The sequence below is a fragment of the Archocentrus centrarchus genome, chromosome 8 (assembly GCF_007364275.1).
Source record: "Archocentrus centrarchus isolate MPI-CPG fArcCen1 chromosome 8, fArcCen1, whole genome shotgun sequence".
Taxonomy (NCBI): Eukaryota; Metazoa; Chordata; class Actinopteri; order Cichliformes; family Cichlidae; genus Archocentrus; species Archocentrus centrarchus.
In genome coordinates, this window is record NC_044353.1 from 20807287 (window position 1) to 20830174 (window position 22888).

The following is a 22888-nucleotide window of genomic DNA, read 5'->3' on the forward strand; positions in this document are numbered from 1 at the left end:
TTGTGGTGCCTCTGGGGGTGGTTGTTGACCAGGATGTTAGCAACAAGTCCTGTTGGTTGCTTGAACTTACCTTATAATTAAACACTGCATTCAAGTGAGGTTTCCATACAAGCCTTATGAAATGTTCAAGTATAGGGTCTTCTTATTGAGTCAGGGCTTTAAATGCTGAGATAAAGTGTGCCATTTTCATTCTAAGTTAAAATGCTATATTTAAACATTACCTTTGCAGTCTTGAGCCCTCTGCCATAAATATTTTACCCCTAACTGTCTTACCTCCATGTCAGTCATCTCAACAGAAATATTTTGAAGTTTTTTGTGTGCTTTATACCACCTATATACAATGTATCCACTAGGTGGTAGGCTTTAATTGATTAATTTAAAAGGGTTACACGTTTAATTAGGAATATACCTTCACATATGTGTTGAGGATTTTTGCTCATGTTCAAAGAAAAAAATATTAGTTTACACTATTAGACACTCAACTAAAATGCAATAATAAACTGAAACGTTTACGTGAATACAGAGAGAATACATAAGAAAGAGGGCATCTATTTAATAGAATAGTCTTTAACAGTGGCTGAGATAATACAGGGGAGCGACAACAAGGCTGTTATTATTAATATTGCTTATTTCAGCAACAACAAACCCCTTGCACCCAAGGATGTAGTTAGCGCCATTCAGAACAACGTTCTTGTAAAATTTAGAACGGTTATATACTCCAGGTTATCCTGGATGGGAGGCGTTTGCGTCAAGGCAGCGTCATCGACGAATTTAGTGGAACACAGAACACGCTGGGTTAAAAATCAAGCACACCCAACGAGCGCCGAAACGAACGTAGTGACGTAGATGTTTTTGTGGCAAATCATAGTGCATGCTGGGCGGGCATTGTGAAGCTGTAGTTGAGTGTTAGCAGGCTAACTAGAGAAAGAAAGCTAACTAATCGTGAGAGTGGAAGTGGAGCTAAACGAAAAGCCAACTGTCAAAACAGCAAGGGGAACAGAAATTTTAGTGAAGTGATAATTCTGTTAGATGACTACATGAAAAGACTTAGAGCTAGTTAATCAGAGACCGTGTTTGTCAGATGCCCGAGGAGCATTTTTGGATACTACATCGATTGTCCCATTTCCAAACGGAAACCATTTCTGGACAGACAGTTCGTGCTAGCTAGCCTAGCTAAGTGAATAATCCAGGAGACTTTTCATTGTCACCTAAAAACCCATACTGAATGTTTTGTCTGTCATGAGTCCGGCCGGGTGCTCCCATGTGAACGGTTATAAGGTGGATAATTGGAAACAAAATCTTCGAGTCATATACCAGTGCTTTGTTTGGAGTGGTACTGCTGAGACCAGGAGACGCAAGGTAAAAAAACAAAAAAGCAAAACAAAACAAAAAAACACAGGAACTGCAACGCTAGCCTAATAAATAAGTGAAATAATTTTTTATGTGGCACAGACAGACAAAGAACTGGAGTGCAAATGGTGTCCCACACGAAGCACAATCACTGAAAAAATTAGGGTCTTACTGAAACTCCTTGCAGCAGTAAATGTTGCCAGTACTACGGTTAGCCACCGGTAAGTTAGCTAGCAGGACTCTGCCTGGTGAACTGCGGATACTGTAGGATCCTTAGCAGAATTAACCGAAACACTTCATCTGTCTTTAATAAGTGAAACTGATAAATTGAGCCAGTCGGCTGTTAGCTGAGCGGTTTGCTGGATGTCTAAACTTGGATTTTTCTTTCTTTTGTTTTTGGAGTTGTGGCTACGGGTTAACGTGACCACACCAAATGGGACCCATTGTGTCTCTTCACACTGGGTCCTCACATTGTTTGCGGGTTTCTCTTGGGCTTCCTAGGTCAGTTTTTTTCCCTCTGCCCTGGTCATTCCGCTCTTTGGGGTTTCCGCTGATTGCTTTATTGCCAGTTTCTTTTTGGGCTCATCCCACACCTGCTCGGCCTACACAGCTCCGAGTATCTCTCTACACTGATGTCATCACAGTACCGTGCTGCAGCTTTTCTCATTTTCCCACTTTTTCGCTTCCTTTTTTTTTTTCTTTTTTCAGCTGTTTTTTTTTTTTGTTAGATTTTGTGCTACTATTTCCACATTGAAGAGCGTAGCTTTGTTTTTACTTTGGGTTAGCAACAGTTTGATTGTTTTCTTGCTTCCTTGCTTATAAACAACATGTGCTTCTGCATGTCGTGATACATTTTTTTTAATGTGGTTGTGATAAAATAGGTAATCCACAGTTATGTAGGATAGGCAGAGCTGTGAGTTGACCCCCCTCCTCCCCCCCTCTTCGCTGACATAATGCAGGTAGTTCAGATCAAGAGCTGGCTTGCTTTCTCTCCTCCTGCTCACCCACCCGCTTCAGTGCCTCTTCATTTACTGGACAGAATATTGGATGTAAACCAATGTAGCAGGAGGAATCGGCCCCATCCTTGTATCTGTTGTCATGGACTGTTACAGCCAGAATATTGCCTTGTGAGGAGGGTGTGCCATGAGCACATAGCCAAAAGCATAGTTCAGTTACATTGTCGGCATGTCAGAGCAAACAGTGCTAAATGGTCAATAACCCCTTTTGCCTATACAGTCTTGGAGTGACATGCTTTAGTTTAAACACAGCACTCACCCTGTCTTCCTTATTTTATTTTTTTTTACACCCATCCAAGAAAGCAGAATTATAAAAACAAAATGTATACCACAGTGTAATGCTTTTTAAGAAGCATTTTATTCATCTGGTTTCTTTGGCACACTGCTGACAAAAATGCAGTTAATAGGAGCTCAGTCATTCATAAGAGCATGGCTTGTCATAGGTGTTGCTCACGTCTCAGTAATATGCAGTGTTATGCCTAAACACCTATTGTTGTGTTTAAGCTGTGGCAATTCTGGTTTGTTTTGTACTTTGGGAAGGAGGCGTTCAGTATCTGTTTTGCAGCTCTCTGTCTCAGCAACATTCTTGTCAACTCCACAGGACAGTCTTTGTTGCCAGATAATGCCTTCCACACTCAGTGAATCAGCAGCAACCACCACTTTTCATGTAAGATTTACCTCTGACAAATCTTTTCATGTCTTTCATGTAGAGACACAGCAGCAATTTATCAGAGGCATAGTGAAGTTTCTTTGACTATTTTTCCCACCAATCCCACACCATCCACACTTGGTAGTATGGAGCATAAATAACAGTCCTCCAGGCCCAAAACCCGCTAGCTGTTTAAGTGCTCAAGAATAGATTACTGTTTTGCATTGATGCCATATGACTATGTTATGTGGCTGAATCTTATATTGAAATAGTATGTTTACATAATGCTGAAAAGTAGGTAAAAAGAGAAGCGTAAGTTTCTGTGTTTTCAGAATGCACCTGTATTGAGATTTTATACATACAAAGTGGCCATGCTATTTCATTTCAGGGATCTAGAAGGAATTGTTTGACAGACAGGATTAAAATCAGATTTGCTCACAAATGCCATTGTTTTAGCTTTGTGTTATGTGCAATAGTTGCCTAATATTCTAATGTTTGTAATAATGATGATCCACTGTGACTAATAAAGGGAAGAAGGCTAGATGACATTGACTGAAGTCAACTTATATTGTTTAGTATAACGTGGATATATTTGTGCCTTACAATTTCTCACTGAGCCTCTTTAGCTTCTAGCTGAGGCAGTGTTGTGCTGCTTCAGTGGTGCAAAAGTAATTTATTTTCGTGAGGTGAGACACTTGTGTTTGTTTTTAAGATGTTGCTAACAGGAGATGATAGTATTTTGACTTTATGTTGAATACATATTGCATCAAAATGGTTTGATTAGATGACATTGCCATTGAGGTATGCTATGAATGTTATAATTCTTCATTAGATAAAAGCTTATCAGCGCAGCACCTTCTGCATATTCAGTTTACACCAGTGGAAAGCACTGTAAATTAAGAGGCACCTTCAGGAAAGATGAGAGTGCCTTGGTTTTAGAAGTGCCTTGTAATCTTGTAATCTTATATTGCATTTTCCCATCTTCTTTTGGATGAGACTGTCCTCAGCAGCCTTCTTGTGAGCTGTCATCCTCTATACCCTAAGCCAATATCAATTCCCGGGCAATGCGTCTGCTCTGTGGCCTGTTCTGAATGCATAAACCGACACTGGTAAAACATAGCAGAAAGCACACCAGGGATGGGACGTTGCAGGAAAGACACACTGACCCAGTGTGACTTGGGATCTTGTGCATGTAATTTTGTGGACCTTAGCGTGATCTTTTTTTTTTTTTTTTTTTGCATTTTGCATTTTGCTTCTAGAACAAATTCCCTATTTATCTGGATTGAACATAAAATATTACTTTTATCTACTGTGTGATGCTCTGCATTTTGCTACTGACACGCAATTCAAATATTAACCATAAACTAGAGATTTAACTTTATTTTCATAGGCTCCATCGGGCCTGAGGCTTGGTGTCATTTTGTTCTAAAAATGTAGTAACTGCCTTCTCTGCACAATCACAAATGATCTCTAAATCATTTCATAATTGGAACACAAATGGTCCATTGAGAAAACAATTAAATACAAATAAAGGAGTGTATTGAAGAAGCCTCACGAAGTGAGATGACAAGTATAAACACGTATGCAGTTGTTGTTTGTCTTCAGGGTGTTAATTCCAGATGAATAAGTGTGTGCTTCATTATATTTAGTCCTGGCCAAGAACCTAGATGCTGGTTAGTGGAAAGGTCTTCATCAGCCATACCAGGTAGCCAGAGGTTTGCAAAGGAGAAATCATTGCTTTGATTTGCTTTGCCTTCTGTTTTGCAGATCCCTTCTGTTTTTGATATGCTAAGCTTGTACGCTTTAAATTCTGTGAGTGATTCTGTGGGTAGGCCATGCGGGACTTAACACATGCCTTTTTTCTCTGCAGTTTTCTGGCATTTAATTGCAGTTGTTGTTCGGTCAGATTTCCATTTAAGTGGACTTGAACAGAAGGATGTCAGAGCAGCCTGCTGGCAGAAAAGTGTCCTCACTTTAAACAGCTGAATTTTTTTTTTTTTCTCATTCGATTGAGGCCACTGGTTTAGTCAAATTCATAATTTATAGTTTGTGAATGGCCATGGTTGTAAGGGGTACTGTGATTATTCATGAAGTGCATGCTTATTCATCTTGACATAGCTTAATCCAGGAAGGTAGACTCTTATTTCTTCCAATGGACTACTAAAATACTCCACACACTGTGCACTACAGTTAAACATGAGCTATTACCCTAGGTTGAGTGGATACAGGGTGAGATGAAAGCAGGGTGGGTTGGGGTTGGCAGAATTTTACAGCCATAACTACTTTGAAGATTGTGCTGTTACTTTGATTAAAGGGTAATGATTAGAGAACTGACTGCACTCAACTTGTATTTTCTATTTTGATAAATCATATATGATCAGAGAAACCATAACAGACCCCCCCCCCCCCCCCCCCCCCCAACTCCCCCAGCCTTCCGCTACCTTTCCCATAAGTCCAAACCCCCCTTAATGCCTTTCTGTTTTTGATGAGGGAAGATGAGAGAGAAATCATTTTCTAGATGCTGCTGAAAATGTCAGAAAATGGATATATTTTCAAGGATGACACATTTATGGTGCCCATCTCTCCTTCCTCATCTTTCATTTGGCGTGCACAAATGCACAAAATCACCGAGGCACGGCCCATCCCAGAGAGCGCCTGAAATCTGTGCCATGAGCAGATCTCTTTGTCAGATCTGCCTCCATCACATCACAAGCCTGCTCCTTGACTCATCAGCATACGTTTGTAGCGCCAGGATCTATTCCTACAGTCTCTTTTTATCATGCTTGTTCCTCCTCTGCACCCACGCCCACTCTGCTGCTTCCTGCTTTACCTTGATTTTTTTTTTTTTTTTTTACTTTTATTTTATTAGTAAACCCTATTCAGCTGTGGTTCTTTTAAAGTCTATTCTATTAAGTTTGTTATAAATACTTCATGTATTATTCATATTTTAGCAACTTTATTGGTGTAGAGTACTGTGCAAAAATCTTGAATCAGCCTTCATTGCTTTGTATTTTGCTAGGAAAATGGAAAATAGTTGCTGTGATTTATTGAAACATCTGCAACCATACATGGAAATGCAGTATATACGGCAAAGACATTTCTAAAGAGAAAGTTAATATTTGGTATGACCATCTTATTCTTCCACACAGCTTAAACTCTCTAAGGCAGCTTTCTTGTAATTTCTTTAAGTAGTTTTCAGACTTTTTAAAGGATATTCAAGACTCTTCTTTGCATGTTGGCTGCCTTTTTGTTCTGTTCTATCAAGATGATCCTACACTGCTTCATTAATGTTGAGGTCTGGACTATGGGGAGGCCAATCCTTGACTGATAGTGTTCCACTGTGTGTTTTCCTATCCAGGTATGCTTTTACTGTATTGGAAGTGTGTTTGGTGATCGTTGGGATTAAGCTGTTGCCAATCAGATGCTTTCTAGATGGTATTGCATGGTGGATCAAAATCTTACCGTTCATAATTCTATCATATTTGACAAGATCCCCAACACCACTGGCTGAAATGCAGGACCAAACCATGAAAGAATCTCTGCAATGTTTTACAGGTAGCTGTTGACACTCACTGACCTCTCAGTAACGCGTTACTCTAATCCAAGTCACTGTGCGTTACTATTTTTGTCATTTTCCTTAGTAAAAAGATATATTTTTTCTTTCTTCTTGTGTCTCAGGGAGTGACATCTGGTCGATGTGACAATTAAGTCACGTTTTCAGCATGAGGACAATAATACCACACAGCGACACAAATGTAAACAATGGAGGCAGGAGAGAGATACGCATTTTCTAGCTGGAAATACAGACACTATTTTGAGTTTGTGTCAGTTAAAGTTGACAGTATCAAGGTTAGTTGTGCATTCTGTGCTGGCGACAAAGTGCTATCTAGCTTCAAAAATGCTATGTCAGATTTGAAGAAACATTTGGAGTTGCAGCACGGCACAGTCAAACTTATAGCTAGTCCCACCAGGTGGTGCAAAGCAGAGCTGCAGCTAATGCAGCAAAAGCTGGACTTCAGTACAAAACCAGTAAGTGGGGCAGAGTTGAAGAAGTTGGTCGGACAGTATGTAGCAGAGGAAATGCCGCCCTTAAACATGGTTGACTCGCCCTCATTTTGCGGTTGTCATTTTTATGTTGAGGCGGCAGGGGTGTTGCCGGTGTTGTGTGAAAAAGTGATCCTCTGCCATAAAGTGATTCCGATATTTGTGTGCTTTTATGTGTAATGTTTTTGCTTATAGTGGTAATACAGATGATCACTTTTTGACACAACTGTTTAATGTAACTAATTATGTAACTTGTAATCTAACTGTTACTTCTAAAACTAAGTAATCAGTAAAGTAACTAAGTTACTTTTTAAAGGAGTGATCAGTAATCACATTACTTTTTCAAGGTAACTATACCATCACTGCTCCTGACCACCTCCATTCATATTGATGACAATTTGAACCAAAAATGTTAAATTTGGATTAAGCACGCCATAAGATCTTTTGTGTAATTTGGCCTTTTCACATGGTTTCCCTTCCTTAAGAATGACTTTGTGACTGCTACCCTTCCACTGAGATCATGTCTGATGAGGCTTTGGTTAAAAGATGGATCAACTGAAGGGCTAGATGGATCGCTCAGGTCCTCTGTCAGGTCTTCACTTGATTCTTTTTTCTTTTTTCCTATTTCTTATGGACATGACTTTCTTATACCTGCTGTAGATAGTTTTTTAGGCTTGTTAATTTTTATTTGTCCTCCACTTATGTTTTTTCAAATTTTTAAGGACAAACTGCACACCATTCCGAGATATGCCAAGTTTTTGGGTAATAGCTCTTTTGGAATTACCTTGTTTGTACAGAAATGCTTTTTATGCCTGTCAGACTGTTATAATTTGACATTTGTCAGATTCAACTAAAGAAATGGGAATAAATTATGTGCTATTGTGACAGGCCACTAGTAACTACGTGCCTAAAGACACAATTTAAAACTGGGTCTTTGTCTCTAAGTTGTCTTATGTGTAGACACAGCACTGGTTCATCCCTTGAATAAGGTGCCTTTTTACCTCTCAGCCTGAAAAGGCTGATGGGGTATTGTCATCACCCGGGTGTGTGGCCAAGTGTTAACTTTGTGAACACGATAACTTGAGAACAATGTGACCTAGGTTGTACTAAGGTTTTGAATCCCCCCACAGCACTGGTTCATCCCCCCCCCCCCCCCCCCCCCCCCCCGCCACACACACACACACACACACACACACACACACACCCCTTTTGGACAACTAATTGTGGTGATAGTGAACTGGTCAAATTCTCAGACCAGTGCCGTGCTGGGCAATCAACTGCTGGCTAGAACCCTGTATGCACCCCATTAAGATCTATGGAGAAGTGGTAATTATGCATTCTAAAACTTGTACTTCCAGGGATTTGTGCCACCTAAAGACTACTGCCAGGAGGCTGAGGGGGAGCACTGGTGGCTGACTGTTTCTTTTTTGTTTTGTTTTTTTAAATGCTTGAATGATCCATAGGTCAGTGCTAAGTGGTTCAGCATTCCTCTGAAAATGGTCAGGTACAAGGCGTGAAAAACCAGAGACCTATTTTCAAGACTGCTTAAATTACAAGAAAATCTGGAATGGACTGTATTTATTAGAATTAAAAAGAAGGGTTGAATTATTATTTCTCTAAATATTACTTCCTATTTAGAGAGGTTTACATCTGAATTCTTGGATCCTGGCAAATTTATAACCTAGCGTCTATCTTCTGTTTTTCTCCTGTTCCTATCCTAGCTTTTTTTTCTCAACTATTTGGCTTGCAGGGAACACTCTGTGGCTTTGGTGATGTCAGATGTTGGTTTCTGGCCCTGGTCCAGGCCTGTTTTTCCATGTCTCTATGCTCTCTGTCACTCCTTGGTTTCTTCTTATGTGGGTTTCAGTCTGTCAGTCACCATGGCTGTGGCTCAGTGAGTCAGATTAAACAAATGGTCTGTAAACTCCTCCCAGAGTAATCATGTACCTGGTGTGTCACCTTGTGGTGCCCCTTTCACATGCTGTTTGTCATAGAGAATCTAGCCTCATATATACTCCACATCCTGAGGGTGCTGTAACAGACTCTGTGAACGTCTTTGTACTGTACTCTGTGGTAGGTTTCTTTCTTGGTGTATCAAAGGAGAAACTTTAACAGTCTTCCACTTGGAAGCAATTTTAAGTAAGCAGATGCAATATTGACAAACAGTAGCCACATATGTAAAGTTGATGGTCAAGGATATGGGTGAGATCTTGCATGGAAGTTTACTGTTAGATAAACAACGGAGACGAGTGGGGAAAAATGAAATAAAAACACAGGGTTTACAAATAAAAAGCTTGCTTCTAGTGGTTTTATCTTTTACAATGGCCTCATTGATTCTTATACCCTTACCTTCAAATATGGGAGTCTGCGTGAGTGAAAAAGAGCATGACTTTGCGATTTGATCGAGTTCATCTCCCTTTAAGCTGCATCCAGCTCTGTTCTCAGCCCCTCCTTACCCAACAGCTTCACTTTGATTCCCTCTTGCATCATTCCCTCCCACAGACTGTTTCTTTTCATTGCCCTCCCTTCAGCTTCACTTCTCATTTGACTGTCCAGCAGGCTTTGGAAAGGCATCACTGCCACAAAGCATGCTGCTTGTGGCATAAGCCAGCCAATGAGGCTGCTGTCCAGCCCTCCCTTAGTACCACCATCTGGCTAATGAGCTGTCAGTCACTCTCCAGCGGCTGACCAAACCCATAACCAAGAGGTAATCAATCTCTTTTTGTGTAGACACTTGGTTATTCCCTATAGTTAAAACCTTTCACCCAAGTGACAGCTTTTCTTGGGAATAGATGCAATGTCTAGAAAACAATCTCTGTCCTTGTGAAAAAGACAGTGGCTTCAGACCCATGGATGATAGTTATTTGGGTCTGCTGGATGTAATTTCACTTTCAAAAAAGCTGTGGCTCTGTTCAGTGGTGCTCTGTAGATGCTGATTGGTGCTGAGGGGATAAGGATGAAATAAACATGTGATTTGATGTTGAGTCCAAGGGAGCCATTCAAAACCTGTTGTGAGCATTGCAGCCCCCCCCCCCCCCCCCCCCCCCCTTCCATTTCTGATTAAGTGCCTTATTTTGGTGGAGCAGGCTGTGGACATCTAATAGCTGCAGTAATTATGCAGCCCTTTGTTAACCTGGACAGTAAAACATCTGTGCAGGTTAACATACTCGTTCATCAATTATTATTTTTCATAGGTGAACTGAATTGATGTTGGCTTGCTGCTGTTGTATGATGGAGCTTTTTGCATTGGTTCGCAATGACCTTTAAAAGGAATATGGCTGGTTTCCAAGTATATGCATATTCCAGTAGTCAATCTCTGAATATAGGATTACTAATTAAATGCCATATTTCATCTTTCACTTTTGTATTCTGCTGCCTGTTTTCTCCTCCATCCTTTTAATGTCTGAAATAAAAGATTAAAAGAATAGAGAATACAGCTGGTCACTCCCTAACTGAGTGATATTAATTAGTTTCACATATTCACTATGTAGATGTTATACATGTTATACAGGCCTACACAATCTGCACAAATCCTCAGTATAGAGTTCTCCTTCATACATTTCATTTATTCAGGGTTTTTTTTGTGTATGTGTGTGTTTGTATTCCTGGAGAAAGTAGATTCCATACACTGGGGCTTAGGGTTTAGCTTTAATGTCCTTATACCACTATATGTGACAGTATGAGGCTAAGCTACACACGTTGTCTCTTATGTCTCCTACAACTCAGATTCATATGTATGAGGTGGGAATACATTCTCACGCCAAGACAGCATTCATATCACTTTCAACAGACGATGCAATGAGCGGATGTGAAAAAATATAGATTCATGCCGTGTATCTCTAGGGCAGCTTACTGAAAGTGCATGTTGCAGCCCAGGCATTGTCATCTGAAGATTAGGGGTGGGCGGGGGTTAAAAAATCATCCTGCCAAGACAGTGTCAGGCAGCAGCCCCATGAGGTCAGTCAGCAGCAGCACGGTTCTGGAGTATCACCATCAGGTTCCTTCCACAGTCTCCCCCGACTTGTTCCCGTTAAATATAGACTCAAAGAGGACTGTGTTTATGCACGTATTTGTGTCCGACGACTCACAGCAAATGTCTAACAATGTCTGTGTATGTTGCGTGTGTTTTCAGGCATATTTATAGTATGCACTATTAATGTCAGTCATGGTTAATGTATGCGTGCGCGTGTGTTGAAGCATGCCCAGGCTCATGAGTGCTAGGCAGCATGGTGAGTCACTGTTCTCATACAGCTTTGCACTCTAGTCTGTATTGACTTAGTTGCCCCTCCCCTCCCCGCTCCTCTCTTTACAGCAGCAGAAGGGTTCTCCGTTGAGCCAGACCTTTGTCCACATCATAATTGTTGTCATCATTCTCTCTCCTCCTGTTACAGCTCATCACATTACTGGCTACGTTTGAATAACTGAATGCATTAACCTAAATGCTTAGAGTAAGTGTGAAGCATTGATGGCACTTTTAGACTCATGCGTATGCAGCAAGATCTAGAACACTGGAGGAATCATAGTTGTTGTACCATAGTCATTTTTTGCTGGCAGCCACTCACAGCCTTAGTGGACTCTACAAAGCTTTATGCCATCTTTTGTCTGTGCTAGTAATGCATTGGAGATCTATTTATTTAGCCAGTGCCTTTCTGAATCTGCTCTTCTATAAATCAGTACCTTGGTGCATCATTTCCCTTCGCACAGAGCGTAGCCTCACTGGCCTCAAAGAGAGCGCGTCCCAGGTGGGAGATGCAGCCTAGCGCAGCATGAACATGAGCTTGCTACCTGCCCGACACTTGTTCCAGTCATCTGAGCCAGCGGCTGATCAATAGCTGATCTAATAGAACATTAAAAGCCCCAGGCGCAGACAGAGATGCAGGACTGCTGACAGTAAGGAGTAGAGGGTCTGTGAACCATTGTGAGAGGGAAAGAGCAGGGATAGATTTTCTGCCCAATAAAGGGGTATTGAGGTAGGGGAGGGTGAGGAGGAGGGTAAGGCGTGGCATTAGCAGGGTTTCTTGTTTTTGGTTCTGTGGTGCAGTGAAGGATTAACATCACTGCTGGTGAAATGGGTTTGGAGAGACAATTAAAAACATGGTTTTAATATTAATTAAGTACAGTAACTGTTTTCTTACTGGTGCATTTAGGGCTTCATGTGGACTCTAAAACCATAAGTGCTGCATCACCCTATCCCTTTTACCACTTCTGTGCCCTTTTTTTTTTTTTTTTTTTTTTTTTTTTTAAAATCCTCCTTCCCAATATAAAGTGGAAGGATATTGATGTCATATCATCCTAGGGTCCATCCGGGCTATGAGGTTTTACCTTTCCAGTTTATAGGTTCCAAAAGGAGTTGAGCCGTGAAATCTGGCATTTGTGTTCTTTAGTCTTCAAAGATGTGCAACATTATATTCATACCCTTTGTACACTTTGGCTGTATTTATCTGAAGTGGAGAGTAAAGAGCATGGAAGATTTCAGGCTGCTGATGCTGTGATAATATATGCTAATGATATGCTGCATTTTTCTCATGCCTGGATTGGCTTAGCCTAATCCAGGCAAGTGGGGATTGGCTATACCTACTTGACCATTATTGACTAAAATAGAGAAAGTGGGGATTCCTCATGTCTAGCAACTGACTTATGTCACTGAACAGCTGACAGTAGCTTGATAGTGAGAAACTGGGGAATCCCAAATTTCTAGGTATAGAGCCAGTCTGTTTACAGTAACATCAGTTCTAGGCTGCAACCTTATTGATGAGCCTGTGATGCCAACTTCTCATTGGCTGAGCATTGTCTATCATGTTGGACAGGGATGACTTAAGATTACTTAAAGCCATACCTACTGCTTAGCAATATTGCCCAAATATAAACAGCATGGTTGCATTATGTTTTGTACATAGTAGCGTTATGATTATACTGATGTTATACATAATGCATTGTTTCAACAGAATATGTAGTATGGGTGCATTATGTAGTAATATTCCTGTATAATATGATGTGAATACCTTGTAAGTATGCATTATATCTGGATCATTGTTATAGATTATATAAATAGAAAGACATTATATAGTATACATCCTTGTACTAGAGTGCAGTATGTAATTTCTCTAATTTGTTTACCATGGAACTTTTTTTTTTTTTTGTCTCTTCTAGGATGTGGTTACCAAAAAGTATTTGTAAAAATACTTACAGCAAACTTAAGTTTTGATTTAATGAGTATTGTTAATATTGCAAATACATCTGGCATATGTATTATGTCTTTACTAACCAGGGGTGATTAAAAATATTTGGAGAAAAGTTTAGAGCAGGACCTCCAAATTAGGGCAGAATGGTTCTGAATAAAGTGATAATATGCCTGCTGAAGGTTATTCTGTTATGAAATGTGGCTTTATCCAGGCTTCTAAATTTATTTTATATTTTCATTAATGGTGGGAGGATATCCCTATTGGTGATGGATCTTGTTTCCTCTTTTTATGTCAAGCTCTAACCTTAAAAGTTTAGAGTTTACTGTAGATGTTAGTCTTAATGGTTTAAGTGACATAAGCAATTTGTTTCCTTGTATCAATCACTCCCCATTTATCCTTCTATAACAGGCTTTTCTTTGGTGCTGTCCTTTCTCCCCAACACATTCAGAGCTGGCTGCCTCACAGACCAATTTGAATAAAAACAGAGCTTAGTTTCTGCGACCCTGAATATCCCCTCCGCTGCAGTGTCATCACAATCTAGCCCATGCCTACTAATGCTTATCCAAAACACAGACCTGTCTGGGACTTGTGCGGCCTATCTGTGTCACCGTATGGTACTGTACACATCTGGGGTATCACACTCTCACTAGCATGTCTTGATGCACATCAAATAAAAGAGTGAATATTGAATTACTACTACTTTCTGTTCTAACAGCAGAGTTTTGCATACGCATGCTATTTTTATATCTTGCACCTACCAGCTCCTACAGAATTTGTGACCATTTCTGCCCACTCCCACTGATAAACCATTTCTGCAAAGATTCAGGTCTAAATCCAACCTTTTTTTTTTTTTTTTTTCCCTGCTAAAAGTTGTGGCCTATCCCACGAGGCAACTGAGCAGCAGCATTTGTGTTATTGTTGACATATCTAAGCGGGATGTTTAATTTTTTTTAATCTATTACAGGTAGCTGACAAGACAAATGATGCAAATAGAGCTGTATTGGGAACCAAGAATCAAATCTGGATATGCACTAAAGGGACAAAGTATAGAAAAAATTATCATTACACCGTTGCCAAATATCAATATTTTTTATTAAAACATCAAGCTGACAAATTGGAAGTACTCATGGTGGCATTTATTAAGCCAGGTTAAAGTGAATGTAACTAGCCTGTGTTGAAAAAGAAGATGATGCTTCAGGTAATTGAACTGGAACTTTTTACAACTGAAAAGTAATGATAATGCACTCACACCCTGATGCCACAGTGAATAGACCGTTACACCTTCAGGGGTTTTTTTCTCATCAGTTTTACATACACTGAAGCTTAAAAGGAACATATGCTTTTAAATCCTTACTTTTCATATATAAGTCATTCACTTGTGATCTATATAAAGTAGAACTGCAGTGCGTCTTAGAGCAGCTCCTTTTGGTGTGGTCTTTTTAAATGTGAATGAGACATTTCACGCCCTGCGCCCCCTCCAGGTTGCAGAGCATTCCACTCCAACCCGATCGGCCATTTTTGTAGTTTGATAGCAGCGATATGATTATCTAGTAGCAGAGAAACAGGCACTTTGAAGAGGCGCTGATGCCGGGGGGGGGGGGGGGGGGGGGGGGGGCGGCGGTGTAAGTAATCGTGTGGGTTAATACACCCAACAACCGAACATTTTGACTTGTCTTCTTGCAAATTTGGCATAACTGAACTTGGACTACAAAATCGCTGCGAGAAAAAAAAATGGCAGATTCACAAAATTGGTTAGCCAGAAGTCTGTGACCTTGTTTAGAGTTCCACAGCAAATACTGTGACGTAATAGACAAAAAAAAAAGTAATAGGGAAAAAAAGTGGATTTTGCATGAAATGTCCCCTTTAAGTAAAAGCCTTCCATTGGATTGGAGGCCTAGATTCAGCAATGTTATGTGCCCTAGAAATGCCCTACCTGAATATATTGAATGACCAGGAGTTTCCATCAGTAATTTTTTTTTTTTTAATCCTTGATACCACGGGCATGTTCCAGGATTCCAATACCAGGATTCATTGTGCTCAAATTGTGAAAGAGGGGGTTCACGGAGCACAAAACATCATTTTCACATGGGCGTCTCAGAGTCGACGCCTCAACCCCATTGAGAATCTTTAGGATGTGCTGGAGAAGGCTTTGAGGATCACACACATTCTTTATTGAGATACCTTTGTTTTCATGGCCAGCATATTTTGATAGTTATTATTGTGAGTAACTTTGTTTCAACTGTCTCTTCATGGTCACCACTTTTTGTTTTTCACTATCACAGTTTAGAACTGTTGGTACAAATGTTCTTAAACTTTGAACATGCATTAGGAGTCTTCAGATTCTCCTCCTCAGCACTGTAGTGTGGTCTGTCTAATAGTTCAAAGTTCAAATCAATTCAATTCACGTTTATTTATGCTAAATCATAACAACAGTCACTTCAAGGTGTGTTAAACTGTAAAGACTCTACAGTATTGGGGAAAACCCAATCTAATGACCCCCTGTGAGCAAGCACTTTGTAACGGTGAGAATGAAAAACTCCCTTTTAACACGAAGAAACCTTTAGAAGAACCAGGTTCAGGGAGGGGCGGCCATCTGCTGCCACCAATTGGGGTTTGAGGGGAAAGATAAAAGAAGAGAGTATAGGGAGACGGGACAAAACACAGACTACAGGAGAGAAAAGACAAAAATTTAATGATGTGCTGTAGTGGTACATGCAGAGTGGAAAGAGGCCTACAGCAGTCTGAGCCTATATCAGCATAATGAAGTTGCTCTACACTGTGTTGGTACATGACATTGAAGAAGCTAACAAAGCAGGAACCACTTCTTTAAATTTTGTATATCACTTTCAGAAAGACATCTAGTGTTCTGAATTTTTTTTTTCCAGTGCTGTGTAGACCATTATTGTAAAATTAAATGAAGAAATGGTCAGACAAAAGGTTTGCTAAATGTTCGGTTGTTGTATCAGGGCAAGATAGAGAGTGATTAAAATGATGAATGGGCTCATTTAATTTTGAGAAAAGCCACTTGAATCTAATAATAAATTAAATGCAGTGTTGAGGCTGTCAGAATCAGCCACTATATATATTTTATATGAAATGAGCACTAAATCAGATAAAAAGTTGGTTAGATAATTTGAATAAGGGCTGTAACAACAAATAAAACATGTTTTTGTGTTTTCCAGTTAGGATGCACAAGGTTAATGAATTATAATTCTGTATAGGTTTTTGGTTCATTGATAAGCTAGATTAAAAGATTGCTGCTGCTCCTCCTCCTCGGCCTGTGCTTGGAGGATTCTGGCAGTTAGTGTAATTGATTCATTTAAACTAACGTATTCTTCCTGCTGCAACCATGTTTCTATAAGGCAAAATTTGATCAATTGTAAAATCATCTACTAACAGGGACTTTTAGGGTTTTGGGAGTTATGACGGCCATTCTGTTGGAATAAATATTTAAAGTCTCTTTTAAGATGAGTTGCTGAATTTGCAGGTCTGTGCCTATTGTTAGCGGTAATTGGGGGAACAGACCTGAGGTGTCTTCACCATATTGCATTTTGTGAAAAAAGCAGGTATGCTTTCTCCATTCTTCTCTAAAATTGTTACAGAGGAGCTCCAAAAATGATTATATCAATGTTTGATTTTCTTAAGTATTTGTCACAGCAACTTAATAACAGGAAGTGAGATCTAAACCTCACAACGACTGAAACCTAATTTTTAAGGAAGCACAAAAGCATTGCATTTCACCTCTATGGGGCACTGCAAAAAATGCATTTTGTCTTATGAGTTTTTATAACCATACTTGATGAGATCATGGTGACTGACCCTGCTGAACAGTGTGGTTGCTTGCAGCTGTAATAGTTTGTTACATATAGCTAAGACTAATATTCAAGTAGAAGCCTAATTGAACTGTCCACTTTAACCATATTAGAAAATATGCTGCCTTTGTTGTGGGAACTACAAAATTTCATCCTAGAACATATTTAAAATTTTGACCATATTTGTTGAATAACCTGCAAGATAGTTATTTTTGGGATAATGATTGTGTTATTATTCCTAAGTAGTATCTTTGATAGTTGTGTAGTAATGCTGTTCCATTTGTGTTGTCCAGGAAGAAGAAAGCAGAACTGGCTGGCAACCTGTTTTTTTTTTTTTAAATTTCTGCAGCACAGTGAGCATTAATGTTTTTCAGACCGTGTCAGATTACACTGTTGTAGCCCAACTTAAAGTTAGCAATAGGCAGACAATGCAGAGTTTATGTCCATGGAGCTAGTTATAAAGAAGAAGGGTGAGATTGGTTTCACACACCGCGCCCAAAAGCTGTCCAGTCGGTACTTTTTCTGTATCTTCACCTACTTCACAGCTTTTTTTTTTTTGCCCTATCTTCCCTCTAAGTGGGTGACTCATTGCATCAGGTCTGCACACTGAAAGGCTTTGATTAGATTGCTTTCTTTCCCCTCCCTCCCTTATTCAATTCCTCCCTCTCAGAACAGGCGTGTGATCAACTTTCTGCTGTTGTGTCCCTTACATTTCTTAAAAAAAACAAAACAATATTCAGACAAAACACTGACTTTAGTCACATTTAAAATGCTGTATTTATTGTCATGCTGTACATGTTGACTTATCACCCGTTTAAATGCTTGACCTGCATGTCAATTCCACTTCTTTGCAGAGCAGTTCTGTCCTGCTCCATGGTTCATAACATTATTCATGCAGTGAAGCTGCAGGTTCAGCACTGTGTTGTGCTCATTGTGTCATTTGATCCATATACTTGTGCCACTCATGCTCTTTAGTCTTTTAGCTTTATACTCACTGATTATTTTACATTGATACCTTTTAAGAAGAGGTTTTTGCATGTTTGCCAGTTATGCTATGCCTTCTAAAGCGTGACATCATTGGCAACAGGCACCTACTGCTGTTAGTGTTAACCACATATATTCTGCATCCTCTGGTGTGTCTATCGAGCATTGATGCCCTTAATGGCCTGCATGTGTTTAAGAGAGAGAGATTCATTATGAAATTAATTTGTCACTGTTTTTGATTTGTCAACAGGCCCAGCAGTCTTTAGTCTGTCCTTATGTCAGGTCCCTTCAAGCTTTGTGTCCTCAGAATTGTTTGTCTGACTGACTTTGACGCAGAACTCAAAGAGATCACATCTGCATCTGTCCTGCTGCAGAGCAGTTTCTCATAATATGGAGTTGTCCTCTCCTGCCTTGATCTCAACCCCTTTTGTCCCCTGTCCTCTCTTTGTTCTTTTTCTCTAGGCCAAGTCGTGTATCTGTCACATGTGTGGCGCCCACCTGAACCGACTCCACTCTTGTCTCTACTGTGTTTTTTTCGGCTGTTTTACAAAGAAACACATCCACGAACACGCAAAAAACAAGAGACACAATCTAGGTAAGCCACTTCTACTGTTTCAGAAATAAATTCAAGAAGTATTTACCCCAATGATGATTTAGACAGCATATTTTTAGGGTATATTATGGTATTTTGTGGTATGTTACTTAAAAAAAATATCATGTCAGTCTTTACATTAAAGGCACAACATTTTTAGTCAACCCCATTTGGTTATTCTCAATACCAGTGGCAAAATAGATTTTGAACTCAGCCAACTGAGCAGCCAAGGCACCAACCCTCACTCTCACCGCATCACATTACAGTTCTTGTGGGAGCTAAGCTATTCATACGTAATCTACCAGAGTCTGCTTCTTGTTGCAGCAAAGGAATGGTAGACTTTGCTAATCTTCTGCTACCAAAAACCTCTAGCTTCGACATTACATGCTAATTATGCTAAATAAGACAAAGGAATAAATTTAAGACAAATGTATTAATGAGCAAGATTTTGATATCATTCTGATGATGACAACTGAATGTAGAAACAAAGGGGACAATAAAATAGCTTTGTTCATATCTTAATAGCTTTAATTGATTTAATCCATTTCAATAGTTTGGTTACACACACACGCCGCCCCGTGCGCTGGGCTACAGTCTTAATTAGCTTTGAGCTTTCCACAGGTGCCTCCCTGACATTGGCACTCTGTTCCTCTCTACCTCTAATCAAATTAATCCAAACTCCCCTGTCTGCTCTTCTGCTAGATGTCAACCTCCCTTCTCAGGGCACCTTTCCCATCATTTTCACTTCCTGTTCCTAACAGGATCACTCACAGGACTATTCTCATGCCTTCTTTGTCCACTTTTTTCTGGCTACCTCTTTTCTCTGCGTATTCATCCTCTCATTATTTTGCTCTTGTTCTTTACTCATTTTAGCACAACTGCTAAAACACTTCTCATGCCTTGTGCAGGACTTGTAGTCTTTGTCTTCCTCCTCTCTCTGCCTCTTGTATTGTTCTCATTTTTCTTCATTATCTGGGTGCTGTTGTACGCAGAGGAGCGTCCTATTCCTAAATTTATTTTACCATCTTATTTTTCATGCCCTTGCAAAACACTCAACAGCACATACACACCAGTTAGATTTTCTACACGATGCGTTTGCTCACCTTCTTATTGTGTGTAGTGCCAAAAACAGAAAGATGTCCGGTTAAGCTAAAAATAGGTTGTCACAGCAACAGAGCTGAAATATTGTTGCTGTGGAGTTTGAAAATGGTAGAAGGTGGGTTGTGTTAATGGGAAGCACAAGTGGGGGTGGTAGACAAATACACCTATTTCATCACTGCCTGCCTCACATTTCTAATTTTTCAGTAGAAGCAATGAGATGGTAACAATGGATGCTGGTTTCACCAGGGGTATTAGACTGTAAAAAAAAAAAAAAATAAAAATAATAATAATACTAAACCTGTGTGAATTACTGTACTAGAAAAATCTACCTGGAATTATACTGCAGTCTCCTTCTCACTCTCTTTCCCCCTCCTTTCTGCTTCTAGCAATAGACTTATTATACGGTGGAATATATTGTTTTGTATGTCAAGACTACATTTACGACAAAGACATGGAGCAGATTGCCAAAGAGGAGCAGAGGAAAGCATGGAAATTGCAAGGTATAGCATTCTGTTTTCTGTCACAAATGAATGCAGCCTTTTTAAAGTAAACCAGCCTGATAATCTCTGTGCCGTCACATTTGCGTTTCTTTCTGTCCACAGGCATAGGGGAGAAATACACAACATGGGAGCCAACCAAGAGGGAGCTAGAGTTATTACGACACAATCCAAAGCGAAGGAAAATCACTACAAACTGCACCATAGGTGGGCAATGGACTGCTCTGTTTAGCTTTTCTTCTCTTGACAGTTGTGATTGCTGGGGGTTTTCTCCATGGCTCTGTGTGTATGTGTTTACATGTGCATATGTTGCAAGTGTACTTGGAGTCAGTCATGCATTTCAGTGTAATACTCAAGGTCAACCAGACTGGGCAGCCCCACAGGCAGTGCACTGGGAGAGCCAGGACACAGTGTTCCCTCTCAGATATATGCACACCACATCAGACTGTGTCTATCTCTACTCTTTGTTCTGTTTTCCCAGTTATCTGGTGCCATGCTTTCCCCCCTCCTGTTCTCTAATTTTGTACATGTAGTAATTTACCCTTCTTTCTGCCTTGTCTCCAACCAGCCTTCCCTCTCTTATACCTTCAAACAACTTGTTTGGTCACCCTGACTGGGCAGTGGACAGTGCTTTTATGTGTGTGTGCCCGCCAGGACCAGTCTAAAGCATTTAGGCTCTCACTGAGCGCTCTTATCGAGAACCAAACCTTGGTCAATTGGATTAGAGCCAAAACATAGCTGTGGCTCACCTGTTCTTCTCGCCATCATTTTACACTCTAAATTAATTAATTCAAAGCTTTGGGAACACATCCAAGTTACACATAGTGTTGCTGGCAGGCCTGACCCAACACCATATTAACTTTTCAGCCACACCAAGATTGATCACAAAGTGTTGGTGGCTTTCATTCCTAATACCCATGTGTAATTGGATGTGTCTTTCCTTCATGTCCTATATGCTTTATTATGTTTAAATAAATGAACCAGCCTGTTATCCATCAATCTATACTTAATAACCAAATTTAACTCAGTACATTTAATGTATAGAAGTGTTCACACTCTTTACTTAACTTCATATTCTGACAAGGTGCATTTGTTTGCTTTAGTTGTCCTTTAGACATGTGTCTAGAAGGTATTGCAATTCGCATTAAGTGCCATTGCAAAAAGCATGAAATCCAATTAACTCACTAGAGCTCTGTGATGAAATTGTGTTAAGCCTCAGATCAGGCTAAAGGCATCAAGCCATTTCTAAGATTTCTAGACTACGAGTGTTTCCAGTAGCATAGTGGTTTGATATGTCTCAGCTTCAAAAGCCATCTGTAGAGAAAACCATCACTCACATATGTCGCTGTTGAGTAAAAGACACATGACAGGTCACTGAATTCTCCAAAGATGCTGAGGCAAAGATTTGACTTTTTGGGAAGAACTCCTAGTGAACACCAAGCACTGCTCATCTCCTGGCCTGTGGCGAAGCATGGTGGTAGTAGGATCATGCTATGGGATTAGTTCTCAATCGCAGGGCCAGGGAAACCTATTGCAATTTAGTGAGAGATGAATGTGAACAGTGTCACCATTTGGGTCATAACGATGACCCAAAGCTAACAGCTAAGACAGTGCTGGATTGGGGTTTGGATAATTATCTGGCAAGGTTGAGCCAAAACTCGTACTTAAAACTCAGAGAAAATCAGCAAAGAGAACCGTAAATAGGAGCTGCTACACGCTTCCCATCCAGTCTGAATAAGTCTGAGAAAATCTGGCAGAAGTAATGGGACAGGTGCCCAAACATAGGCTGCATTGCTAGTACTGACATACTCCAGAAGTCTAGAAGCTGTTGCTGAACGGGCTTCTACAAAGTACGGAAATAAAAGTTTTACATTTTTCATCCTGGGTTACTGAATGTAAATTGATGCAGTGTTTTGTTGACACAAAATGTAATCAAGAGTTTGCTGAAAAAAAAAAAAGGCTGAATATCTTTTGAATTCACTGTATATCAACCAGTGCTGCGACTATCAAATATTTTTCCAAATTGTGGCCTATAAAATGCAATTATAATATAGTATATAAGTATAATTTCATTGTGCCAAGATGGTTGTTTCAGATACTTGTTTTATCAAAAATGCCAAAGATATTTCAAGGCTGTTACTGTCACAGAGGACTGAGAAATCCAACAGAGTGAATATGAGTCACTGCCATGTTTAACCTTCACCGCCATATTGTTCTCACTCTTCTCTTATTCCACAGGTTTACGAGGGCTAATAAACCTGGGCAACACGTGCTTCATGAACTGCATTGTTCAGGCCCTAACACACACACCACTGCTGCGAGACTTCTTTCTCTCTGACAGACACAAGTGCGAGATGCAATCAAACTCCTGTCTGGTGTGTGAGATGTCGCAGCTCTTTCAGGAGGTATGATGCACAGTTGACGTGTAAACTTCCATAAGTTCCATAGGTTTGGTAAATGGCAAAATAAGAATGTTTGAAAATCTTTGGTTTACACAGCTATAATTTGAGAGTTTAAAAAAAAAAAAAAAAAAAAAAATAACATTACAATACAGAATGTTTTCTCTGCCATAAAAGGCTGAGTCACTCTTGTGCTCTTTTGTCAAGTCCAAAGAGGGCGGCAGAGAGGAGGGACGAAATCCTGCCTGAAAGGAAATGTACA

General features: G+C 40.0%; 1 protein-coding gene across 1 annotated transcript in view; it reads left to right on the plus strand.

Moving 5' to 3' along the window:
• Positions 1 to 903: 903 nt before the first annotated feature.
• Positions 904 to 22888, plus strand: part of LOC115784193 (ubiquitin carboxyl-terminal hydrolase 22-like) — a 31848-nt gene continuing 9863 nt past the window's right edge. Inside the window, exons 1-5 of the mRNA XM_030735321.1 lie at positions 904 to 1359; positions 18500 to 18632; positions 20117 to 20230; positions 20333 to 20434; positions 22466 to 22632. Of these exons, the coding sequence (XP_030591181.1) occupies positions 1240 to 1359; positions 18500 to 18632; positions 20117 to 20230; positions 20333 to 20434; positions 22466 to 22632 (636 nt within the window). The 5' untranslated portion in view covers positions 904 to 1239. The remainder of the gene's footprint in view (positions 1360 to 18499; positions 18633 to 20116; positions 20231 to 20332; positions 20435 to 22465; positions 22633 to 22888) is intronic.